This window comes from Bombina bombina, chromosome 6, assembly GCF_027579735.1.
Source record: "Bombina bombina isolate aBomBom1 chromosome 6, aBomBom1.pri, whole genome shotgun sequence".
In the NCBI taxonomy this organism is placed as follows: Eukaryota; Metazoa; Chordata; class Amphibia; order Anura; family Bombinatoridae; genus Bombina; species Bombina bombina.
In genome coordinates this window covers 1,022,991,462-1,023,004,032 of record NC_069504.1, presented here as the reverse complement: position 1 = coordinate 1,023,004,032, position 12,571 = coordinate 1,022,991,462, and the positions used below count along the sequence as shown (strand labels likewise).

At 35.0% G+C, this 12,571-nt stretch overlaps 1 protein-coding gene across 1 annotated transcript in view; it reads right to left on the bottom strand.

The window, feature by feature from the left end:
• LOC128664858 (tetraspanin-11-like) overlaps window positions 1-12,571 on the bottom strand; it is a 144,202-nt gene that overhangs the window by 13,670 nt on the left and 117,961 nt on the right. Inside the window, exon 3 of the mRNA XM_053719658.1 lies at window positions 1,163-1,237. Coding sequence (XP_053575633.1) covers window positions 1,163-1,237 — 75 coding nt within the window. The remainder of the gene's footprint in view (window positions 1-1,162; window positions 1,238-12,571) is intronic.

Here is a 12,571-nt window from a genome sequence, read left to right as displayed (position 1 = left end):
GCTGTAGTGCAAAAACAGCTTTAGACTCATAACGCAAAACTCGTAATCTAGCCACAAGTGTTTTATGAAATAACTGTGGAATTATCTTTATGCAAGGTAACAGCAATATTTCTGTACTCAAATGCATCTGACAAACTTCAGATACAGTACATACCTTAAAGTGGTGTTTTTGAATGTTTTAGAATGTGTTTGAATTTTAAAATCACTTAATAATTATTGTGTTGCACTTTGCAAGGGAATTTTGATTATATTTGACTCCAATATATGACCAGAGTTTTCAGTTTGTCACAGCCAATATATTTTGTAAACCTAATATAATATTCTCGCTTAAAGGGGCATTAAAGACTTTGTGTAGAAAAAAAGGACAATGCACTTTCAATATTTATTTTCCTGCATTTTCTTGTAGTTTAACTCTGAAAGTAGCAGAATAAAAAAGGGAAAAAAGGTTGTTTCAGCAGGGATCAGAAACTTCTTACAAGGCTGGATATCACAAGCAGCCTTGAGGAGGGGGTTTTATGCAGTAACTTACAGACTGTGAACTGTCAGTAAATTATAGCAATTTAATTAAAACCTTACAGCATTAATGGATAAAAAAAATAGCTGTTGCAGCTCGTTTTCATATACTGGCTCAATTTGTGTGACAGGATTGAGATCTAGCTTGTTATTGGTCATATTTATTCTGCAAATAAAATTAACACTGATAGCATTTATGCAAATAACCAATAAAGGACTAGAGTCCTATATATATTGTAATATATTTATGTTTGTTTGATAGCATTTATGCAAATAACCAATAAAGGACTAGAGTCCTATATATATTGTAATATATTTATGTTTGTTTGGCGCACAATTTTTTAACCCTTACCAATTACACAAGGTCTTCTCTCGCGAAAAAACCATGCGCATTAATTTAGTTTGTGCTCGAGCAAACGCGTTTACTTCCAACTTTTAATACATATGCAAGTTAGTGTGCCACTTGTAATCTAGCCTAAGTCTAATATGAATAGTGTAAAGTTTACTAGTCAAAGATTATATAGCTCAGTATGTTATGAGAACATTTATGTGAACCAAAGTAAAACGTCTCCAACTGTGAAAATGTTGCTAAGTTTTTAGGTCTAAATTCAAACTTAATTAAAAAAAAACACATGAAAACATAGCTTACCATATCATAATATACGTAGGAGAGAATGCCAGCAGCCAACTCCATAAGGTAAATTAAAATCAAAATTGATAGATACTGAAAAGGAAAATGTTAACAAATCAAGATATGTACTAATTTAAGCTTTAAAATCTAATTAAATATTAACTGGTTGCTTAAAGGGACAGTAAATGTTGTGCTTGGTGTTACATAATTCTGCACTATGTGCAGAATTATGTAACATAAGGATAGCCTTTCGTGTGAAAAAGATTTCCAAAATGCCTAATTTGAAGTCTTAAACTTTTCTGTGCAGAAATTTTTTAGACTAGTGCATCACATGTTCACTGTTTAATCACAGTGCACGCGATCTTGCCATTCAATTACATGTAGTGCGCTCCTGCGCTAGGTACAGCCGCCGACAGCTTTAACCAGAGAAGAAGCCCACTACACGTAGTTGAATGACAAGGTTGAGTACACTGTGATTAGACAGTGAGCCTGGTGATGCGCTAGTTAAAAATACTGCAATGTAGAAGAGGATGACTTAGCTTACAAGGTAAGTATAGTTTTACACTTCAAATAAGGTATTTTGGGGGGAAAATTCACACGAAAGTCTATCCTTATGTTATATAATTCTGCACTAATGTTATATTAAATATTGCATATATTTGCATGCAAAATTAGAAATTAATTTACAATATATGTATAATTACAATTAATTATACACATACTACTCACCCTATTAACACTGATATTTTCAGTCAGTCAAAACAGTAATAAAATAATTAGTTGAAGAGAAGATAAAATAGATCCATAATATTAGAGTATAAAACATGGTATATGGTCTTTTAATTACTCAAAATTATTACTATTTTTGCAAACATTATTATGTTTTTAATAGTTTTTATTGATGATCAAGAAACAGGTATACAGACAATTTGTTCTACAGCAAAAAATAAATAAATTAAGGGACACGAGACAAAAAGACTGAACATTGTTCCATATGTAGGTGGATAAACTAAGACAAAATGTCTTGTCTGCATAAAAACCAATACATAAAGTATGCAAAAAGAACAAAACAAATTTTATGATAACCTGACAAATTAATGTATTTCATGATAGTAAGAGTCCATGATCCATTACTCTAGGGATTCAACTCCTGGCCACTAGGAGGAGGCAAAAATTCCCAAAACTCCAAAAAGCACTTAATCACTATTACCTCTCTGGTATGTTAGTCTGACCTATAGCCAAGCAAAGAAAAGTAGGAAAGGACAAAGCAGGGAAAATTAGGTGCAAACTAGAACTGCTGCCAGAAAAAAATAATTTAATAAGATTGGGCGCGACTCATGGACTACCATCACCATGAAAGAAATGAATTTATCAGGTAAGCATACATTTTGCTTTCTTTCATAAGGTGGTAAAAATCCACAATGCATTTCTTCTTGGAACTAATGCCCAAGTTATGGAGTCCAAAAGTAATTTTGTGTGGGACAACATTTTTTAAAAGGCAGGCACCTAATTTCAAGACACTACTGCCTGGAAGACTTTCCTAAAAAAAGCTGCTCCAGAAGAAGCAAAAAACATCAAAGTGGTAGAATTTAGTAAAGGTATGACCATGTTGCTGTCTTGCAAATTTATTTGAAAATTCAAAAATATGGGAGACTTCACCAAGTTATTAATCACCAGGCATGGAGTCAGGAATCAGCCACTTCCATAGATACAAACATAAAGGATATCTCCAGCCTTGGTTAAATTTAAAAATTTAATTTATTTTCTCCAAAGTACAAAAAAAGGAAAATGTTGTTCTTTTTTGTACTTAGGACTATGCAGGTAAAATAAAGTTACCTTTTTAAATTTAACCAAGGCTGGAGATATCCTTGTGTTTTTGAAGGCCCAGGATGTGGAAACTGATCTAATCGAATAGGCTGTAATGCATTTTGGGGGGGGGACGGGACTTTCCCACCTCCAAGTAAGCCTTGTGTAAGCCTTGTGAATCAAGAGTTTTAGCCAAGAAGCTAAAGTAATGCTGTGGACTTCTGGCATTTGAACAAAGAGAAAGAGCTACAAAAAGAAGGAGCTACAATCCCTTGATTGATGTTATCTGAAAAAAAAAACTTTTGGTAAAAAAGATCAAATTTAGTCATTAAAACCACCTTATTCTGATAAAAGACAAGACAAGTAGGCTCACAAGAAAGAGCAGACAATTCAGAAACTCTTCTGGCAGATGATATTGCTAATTGAAAATTTAAACTGTGGATAGGCTCAAAAGGAAAAGTCTGCAAAACGATTTGAACCAAATTAAGGAAACATTGATTTAATCAGTGGTGTTATCCCGACTAAAGTTTAAACAAAGCTCTGAATGTCAGGAAGTTTAGCAATTTTCTTATGGTAAAAAACAGAAAAAAACTAAATGTGACCTGTTGAAGAGCTAGCAGATAAAACTTTATATAAGCCCTCTTGTAAAAATGTAAGAATTCTAGGAATTATAAAGGAAGGCCAGCCAAAACCTTGTTTTTCCCACCAAGAAAGAAAAAAAATTCCAGATCCTTTAATAGATTTTTCTTGTAACTGGCTTTCTGGCCTGAATTAAGGTTTCAACTACAGCATCAGAAAAGCCTCTTTATTTCAAAATTATGCATTCAAACTCCAAGCCTTCAAGTTGAGAGAATTGAGATCTTGATGATAGAAGAGGCCTTGAGACAGTAGGTAGTGTCTCAGTGGAAGAGACCACGGAGGACAACTGAACATCTGAACTAAATCCACAAACCAAGTTCTGCATGACCAAGCTGGAGCAATCAGTATTATTGATGATAGCTCTTGTTTGATCTGAGCTATCACTCTTGGCAGCAGAACAGTGGGAGGAAATTTATATGCAAGACTGAATTACCAGGGAGCCACTAGAGCATCTATAAACTGCAGGGTCCAGGGATCTTGCAAAATATCTGGGAAGTTTGTTCTGCAAATGAAAAGCCATAATATATATCTCTGGTACATCCCATTGGTTTGTTTGTATGAGATACATCTAAAGGAAGGATGGAGACTGAACCAAGATATTATCTAGGTATGGAGCCACTAAAAAACTTTATTATGGCTCCTGGGAGCTATAGCTAGACCAAATGGAAGAGCAAACAACTGAAAATGTTTGTCCTGGAAGGCAAACCTTAGAAACTGGTGGTGGTATTTGGGGATAGGAATAAGATTGCAAGCATCCTTTAAATCTATCATGGGCATATATTGTCCCTGTTGAACCAGAACGTTAATTGTCCAAATTATTTCCATCTTGAAAGTTAGAAACCTGAGAAACTTGTTGAGCGTTTATAAATCTAGAATAGGCCTTAAAGGGAGACTCTAGTCAAAATTAAACTTTCATGATTCAGATAGGGCATGCAATTTTAAACAACTTTCCAATTGACTTTTATCATTAAATTTGCTTTGTTCCCTTGGTGGTATTTTTGAAAAGCTAAATCTAGGTAGGCTCAAACTGATTTCTAAAACTGTTGAAAACCGCCTCTTAGCTCAGAGGATTTTGAAAGTTTTTCACAGATAGACAATACTAGATCATGTGTGTCATATAGATAACATTGTGCTCACTCCCGTGGAGTTATTTAGGAGTCTGCACTGATTGGATACACTGCATGTCTGTCAAAAGCACTGAGATAAGTGGGCAGTCTGCAGAGGCTTAGATACAAGGTAATAACAGAGGTAAAACATATATTAATATAACTGTGTTGGTTATGCAAAACTGGGGAATGAGTAATAAAGGGATTATTTATCTTTTTAAATAATAATAATTCTGGTGTAGATTGTCCCGTTAAGGTCTCCTCTTTCTTGGGAACAGTAAAAAAAATTGCGTAGAAACCCTGGCCTTTTTCCAGCACAGGTGCTAGAACTATCACTCCTATGAGTTCCAAGTCTGATACACATTGAAGGAAGGCACTTGCCTTTACAGAGTCCTTTGGAACATGAGACAAAATAATCCTTTATCAGGAAGGTCTTTATCTGAAGCTTATTCTGTACCCTAGGGAAACTATATTTAGAACTCAAAGATCTTGAACAGACTGAGACCAGGCATCCCGAAAAAGGTGTACTCTGCCCCTACCACAAGATCTGGATCGAGGGCCACACCTTCATGTAGGTTTAGAAGTGTCAGAAGCCTTTTTTGTGTGTTTGGCCTTGTTCCAATTGGAATTTGACTTCCAAAAAGATCTGGAAGATTTCTATTTCTGCAACAAAGAAGGTGGCTTTTGGTTCCTTGGTTGATGAAAGGGACGAAAACAAGTCACTGCTCTATTGTTTCCCTTAGATATGTTTTCCTGAGGAAGAAAGGCTTCTTTACCTCCAGACACTGAAGAAATTATGGTATCTAGATCAGGCCCAAACAAAATTTTCCCTTAATAAAAGTCTAGATTTGACCATGACTTCAACTACAAAGCTCTTCTGGTAAGAACAGCTAATGCCAAAAGTTTAGCATTAAAGGGACATAAAACCCAATTTTTTTTCTTTTATGATTCTTTTATATTTTTTAACAACTTTCCAGTTTACTTCTATTATCAATTTTACTTCATTATATGTGTATCATTTGTTGAGTGAGCAGCAATGCACTACTGGAACCTAGCTGAACATACAGGTAAGCCAATGACAAGAGGCAAATATGTGGCTCCTGATGAGCAGTTCACCTTCAGAAGACAATTCTAAAGAGTCAGAGTCTGAATTAATAAGAGGATGTTATATGTTTGCAAAATAAACACTTAAAATGGATATATATAAAATCAGTGGATCTACTTTTTAAAGGATCATGAGATAAGGTAGTGGGGACAGTTCCAGTATACTCCATAATAAAGTACAGACAAATTAATACCACAAAAATGTATTAAGATGTAATAAATATAATATTGGAGACAGAAATACAGGGAGTGCAGAATTATTAGGCAAATGAGTATTTTGACCACATCATCCTCTTTATGCATGTTGTCTTACTCCAAGCTGTATAGGCTCGAAAGCCTACTACCAATTAAGCATATTAGGTGATGTGCATCTCTGTAATGAGAAGGGGTGTGGTCTAATGACATCAACACCCTATATCAGGTGTGCATAATTATTAGGCAACTTCCTTTCCTTTGGCAAAATGGGTCAAAAGAAGGACTTGACAGGCTCAGAAAAGTCAAAAATAGTGATATATCTTGCAGAGGGATGCAGCACTCTTAAAATTGCAAAGCTTCTGAAGCGTGATCATCGAACAATCAAGCGTTTCATTCAAAATAGTCAACAGGGTCGCAAGAAGCGTGTTGAAAAACCAAGGAGCAAAATAACTGCCCATGAACTGAGAAAAGTCAAGCGTGCAGCTGCCAAGATGCCACTTGCCACCAGTTTGGCCATATTTCAGAGCTGCAACATCACTGGAGTGCCCAAAAGCACAAGGTGTGCAATACTCAGAGACATGGCCAAGGTAAGAAAGGCTGAAGGACGACCACCACTGAACAAGACACACAAGCTGAAACATCAAGACTGGGCCAAGAAATATCTCAAGACTGATTTTTCTAAGGTTTTATGGACTGATGAAATGAGAGTGAGTCTTGATGGGCCAGATGGATGGGCCCGTGGCTGGATTGGTAAAGGGCAGAGAGCTCCAGTCCGACTCAGACGCCAGCAAGGTGGAGGTGGAGTACTGGTTTGGGCTGGTATCATCAAAGATGAGCTTGTGGGGCCTTTTCGGGTTGAGGATGGAGTCAAGCTCAACTCCCAGTCCTACTGCCAGTTTCTGGAAGACACCTTCTTCAAGCAGTGGTACAGGAAGAAGTCTGCATCCTTCAAGAAAAACATGATTTTCATGCAGGACAATGCTCCATCACATGCGTCCAAGTACTCCACAGCGTGGCTGGCAAGAAAGGGTATAAAAGAAGAAAATCTAATGACATGGCCTCCTTGTTCACCTGATCTGAACCCCATTGAGAACCTGTGGTCCATCATCAAATGTGAGATTTACAAGGAGGGGAAACAGTACACCTCTCTGAACAGTGTCTGGGAGGCTGTGGTTGCTGCTGCACGCAATGTTGATGGTGAACAGATCAAAACACTGACAGAATCCATGGGTGACAGGCTTTTGAGTGTCCTTGCAAAGAAAGGTGGCTATATTGGTCACTGATTTGTTTTTGTTTTGTTTTTGAATGTCAGAAATGTATATTTGTGAATGTTGAGATGCTATATTGGTTTCACTGGTAAAAATAAATAATTGAAATGGGTATATATTTGTTTTTTGTTAAGTTGCCTAATAATTATGCACAGTAATAGTCACCTGCACACACAGATATTCCCCTAAAATAGCTATAACTAAAAACTACTTCCAAAACTATTCAGCTTTGATATTAATGAGTTTTTTGGGTTCATTGAGAACATGGTTGTTGTTCAATAATAAAATTAATCCTCAAAAATACAACTTGCCTAATAATTTTGCACTCCCTGTATATATATACAGAGGATAGATAGATAGATAAATAGGTGATAATCAGCTGGCTAGTAAACATTTTATTTACCTGCTCCTGAAAATCTTGTCTGTTAAAGACCTTTAAAATTTAAATACCTCTCCATTCTTTGTAAATCACCCCCCACATGTAAAAATTATTTTCTCCTTAAAATTAAGTAAAATATATTTAAGTTGTTGTTAAAGGGACAGTAAACACCTTATAAATACAAGCCATTTCTGTTTTGTTGTTATAGAATAAGAAATCAGCCAAATGTTTATGTTTTTAACCCCTTAAAAACATGAACATACCCTGTACATCATGTGTCCAGAGGTTTTCAGCCCTGTAATGACACCAGTCATGCTGAAAGTGAGGAGGCACTATTACTACATGCCTCACTCCCAGAGACATTCAGTAACAATGCTGTCGAACTATTTAACCCAGAAGTGTCAAAATGACAGGTGACATACAGGGTACTTTGGCTGTCATTAAGGGCTTAAAAAACGTAATATCCTTTTTTTACGGCAATTATTTTTCAGTAGTCAAACTCCACCCTCCATTTGCCTCATGTGGGCTCTAGTCCACAGATAAGAAGTTTAGTCACTGTCATAAAGTTAGTATAAAATACATTGTTTTGCAGTTGTTATCTAATAAATCCAATTAGGTACATATATGTAGCAGGATAAGCCTTGATAAGTCAGCAGGGTGCATTTCAAGTAGAATTAGGAAGCCTAAAGTGTTCAGAGCAGAATAACATGTAAATTGGGCAAAATAAATAATGAAAATACAACGCAGTTGTTTCTTAATGAATAACTAAACATTTTATATATAAATCTCCAGTCTATAGTCTAGAGGGACAAGCACTACTTAAACATTGTGGCATGGAAAAGGTTAATTTAAAGCTGTTTTTCTTTGTTTTATTTCTAACAGGAAGTGCATATATGTGAACAGCTGTCTTTTAAGAACTGAATGCTCACTGACTAAGCAATATTCTCACTACTTCATCAGTGCACATTGAAATGCGTCACACACTTCATTTTTTTTTTCTCAGTACAGGATAATCCATTTATCATTGCATAATCTTGTTTTGAGAAAATATAAGCAAGAAAGCCAATAGTAATTGAATACCAGCAAAAACTCTTGCAATTAATTGATTTTATAATTACTTTTACGAAATATGAGTGGCAGCTGAGTCTCTAAATTGAAATACTAAATATTTATGCCCATTAAAATAAAACACAGATTCCCCAGGAGTGTTTAGTAGTTATTCAAAACTTTAATATGTTAAAGCTACAATCTAATTTCATGTTATCTAAAGGTGATACCCCCTCCCTGACTGAAACCATTTTATTTGCCAATTGCATTAGCATTTTAATTTGGAACCAGAACCTATTTTTATGATATATTTGATCACATTTCTGCATAACAGAAAAACCAAAACATTTAGTTCATTTCAAAAATATTAATTAAATTGATAAATATTATTAACACTTTAGATACTGGGCACCCATGTGCTGTGCTGTTTTGGAGCTTTTAGATGCTGCTCAAATTTAAGCACTATTGGAACTCACTCAATGCTCAATAGAAAAAGGATGAAACTCTCCAGCACTGCGAGATGTCTCTCATTTCTGTATCTGAAGGAGAGACAAGCCCAGTGCAGTATAGCACTGTGTGATGTGAGAGTTTTCTTACACTCTGTGCATTGTATTTTATATTACTTTACATTTCATATTGATTCCCTCCAGTATTATTGCATTTAAGCTTTTCACTCTCTCTTATATTTTAATACATTTAGATTTGGATCCAGCAGTGATTTTTTGCAAATTTTTATTATGTTTTGGAAGTTTCTGTGTTATTTTAATAAATTAGGATCATAGTTTGTTTATTTCCGTGTATCTTTTACAAAATGCATTGCAATTTTGTATTTGATTCATTGTAAACTAGAACTGCCAGTTTCAGAAAGTGGGAGAGACAGGACAGTTTCCTGGGCTGAACAGAGGTGTTCCCAGAGTATGTCTGACTCTGAAACTGTTTCACAATTCTTGTAAAATTCTTTGACCTTTTAAACAAGCTGGTCTCACTGATTTATCTTTACAAATTCAGTCTAAAGGATACTGCTTAAGCACATTATTTATTTGGTGTGTTAAAACATAATGCTTTATTATATCTCTTTATTAAAAGTGGGTATAAAATTAAAGACATTCAGGTACCAATATCTTGAATGTGGTTTAATGACTTCAATGTTTATATCCTATGAACCTATTATGATTCAAAAAGATGACATGTTAGATGATTGAACTGTTTATCTAAGAGTTCAAACATTTTGTTATTGGATAGCAAGTAAGGATGATATATCCTAATCCTGATTTCTCAGATTTATGTATTTTCCCTTTATGGGTATCAGCTTAGTTATCTTCTAACATATTACATGTAGAACTACTGAAATATTAGCTAGATATGCCACATTAGATGATAACCAACGACTGTAGCTTTAAATATCTCTCTTCTCCAGAATCTGCAAATTGCTTTGTTCCTGTAGAATTTCTTAAAATGAATTATGATTATAATTGTTTTATATCTACTTATCAGTATAGCTTGAAAAAGTATATGAATAGAGAGATTCTATATTCCAGAAGTACTTTGCATTAATTTGTTTTGTTGTGTATGGACAACTGTGACAGTCTTTATATGTTGTAGTAACATCTGTAAATTAAATCTTTGCCTGGAAATCCTTATTACAAAAGTAGCGACTCTTAAATGAATTGCTTACCTTGCTCACCTTATCTATATACATTTGGACCATGTATTTGGCAGGGAAGCAGTGAGTTATTTTAAACTATTGCTTTATTAATTAGATTTCCAGAGTGTTCATTATACCACAGAGATTATCAGTATTTCAGTCTCTAAGTGAAACCGCTCCCTTATAGGATTATACGCAGAAAGCAGCAAAATGTGATTTACATTGGCTTCGTATTTACTTTTTAAAGTGCACCCGCTGCTCACTGATAACTTTGCCCTACAGAGCAAAGTGTCCCTTTTCAGCAAGCTCCATTGCTATCAATACGAGACATCTTGCCACTCGCAAAGACTGGTGTGTTATTGAAAAAATCAGGCATCCCTCAAAAGGTGGTAATATGGAAGCACTTTCGGCTAAAAGAGAAGCCTTTTGGATATTTAATCTGCATACCGGATCCCACTTTAATTTAATATTTAAGCTGATATTATCAATTTTTGGTAGTGTCAATTAAATATGTATTATGTTCCTAACAACCATGCAAGTTTAGATTAACTTGTTTGAGTGTGTAGACTTATCTGTATGCATTAGCCATATGTATTGCTCTTCTGATATTTATATGCTCTTAGCTATTGATTTATAGTTAATACTCTTTCTTTTTTTGTGGGAGGTTTCTTTGTCTCCAATCAGGTTGCAGGTGTACCTTTAAATATGAGGATGTGAGGAGACATAAGTCAATGATTAAGGCATTTTATTGTTGAAACGTGTAAGACCAAGTCTCTTACCTGTGATTTTAGCTTTTTCTTTTTTGCTGATATTGCTGTGCAACTGAATAAAGGCACCAAGTTTTTTTTTTTTTTTCCGAGCCCGCATCTTTTCGTTTTTTTTATATAAATATCATGACCACATTAAAAAATAAAGTTATACCATATATTCCCTAAAATTTGATGAGTTAAAATTCATATAAAATATTGCTTAAATTCTGGATTGAATTTGACTAAAAGTAAAATGTACTTTTAGTCTAACCTTCCTGCTGTGGATTCTTTAAACCTTGATTGGACACTAAAGTTACAATTGTGGCAATTCATCATTTTGCTAATCAAATACTTGTATTGACATTTACCTTTAATAAGTTGTTCATTCTAAAACAAACACGTTTATACTTAAAGACAGTCTATTCAAAATTAAACTTTCTTGATTCAGACAGGGCATTCAATTTTAAACAGCTTCCTAATTTATGTTTATCATCAAATTTGCTTTGTTCTCTTTGTATTCTTTGTTGAATGCTAAACTAGGTAGGCTCTGTTACGGTACCAACAGGATACCAGGGGTTAACACCAGATGGAAGATGCCCTGAATATGGGATCAGCAACTCACAACCCAGCCAGTTTTCAGGTTTAAAACAGAATGACATTTATTAAAAAGGCTATGCCTAGTATTTATGCAGATCTGACCCCAGCTGGGGGGTTGAAAGAATCCTGTACATTAGACAGAGAGCAAACGCCCTTTGACATGCCACAATAGAATTACCTTACTTAGCAGATAACAACTTAAACACAAGACACACTTGGCTTTTCTTATCACCTAGGCGTCTGCTCTCTAGAGGTGATTAAACAATGGAATGTTTATCACTAACTTTAATGACAGTACACAAAAGCTGAGGCTAGTAACCTTGTCGTTAGAGAATAGCTTCTTAAAGCTGAACACAGTTAACTCTTTAGTTCTGACTGAAGGGTCTGTCACATATACATAGCACACAATACAGCCTATAGCCAACCTTTCTTACATTATAGTCCAGAAGTGGCTAGGTTTGCCACAGGCTCATATGCTAATTACTAAGCCCTTGAAGGCCACCTCTTATCTAAGTGCATTTTGACATATTTTCACAGCTAGACAGCACTAGTTCATATGTGCCATATAGATAACATTGTGTTCACTCCTGTGGAGTTATTTATGAGTCAGCACTGATTGGCTAAAATGCATGTCTGTCAAAAGATCTGAAATAAGGGGGAAGTCTGCAGAGGCTTAGATACAAGGTAATCACAGGGGTAAAAAGTGTAGATTGTCCCTTTAAGACATGAATCCCAATTTTTCTTTAAATATTCAGATAGAACATATCATTTTAAACAACATTCTAATGTATTTCTATTTTCTAATTGGTTAATTCTCTTGGTATATTTTGTTTAGGAGCATACCTAGGTGGGCTCAGAACAGCAATGCCCTACTAGGAGCTAGCTACTGATT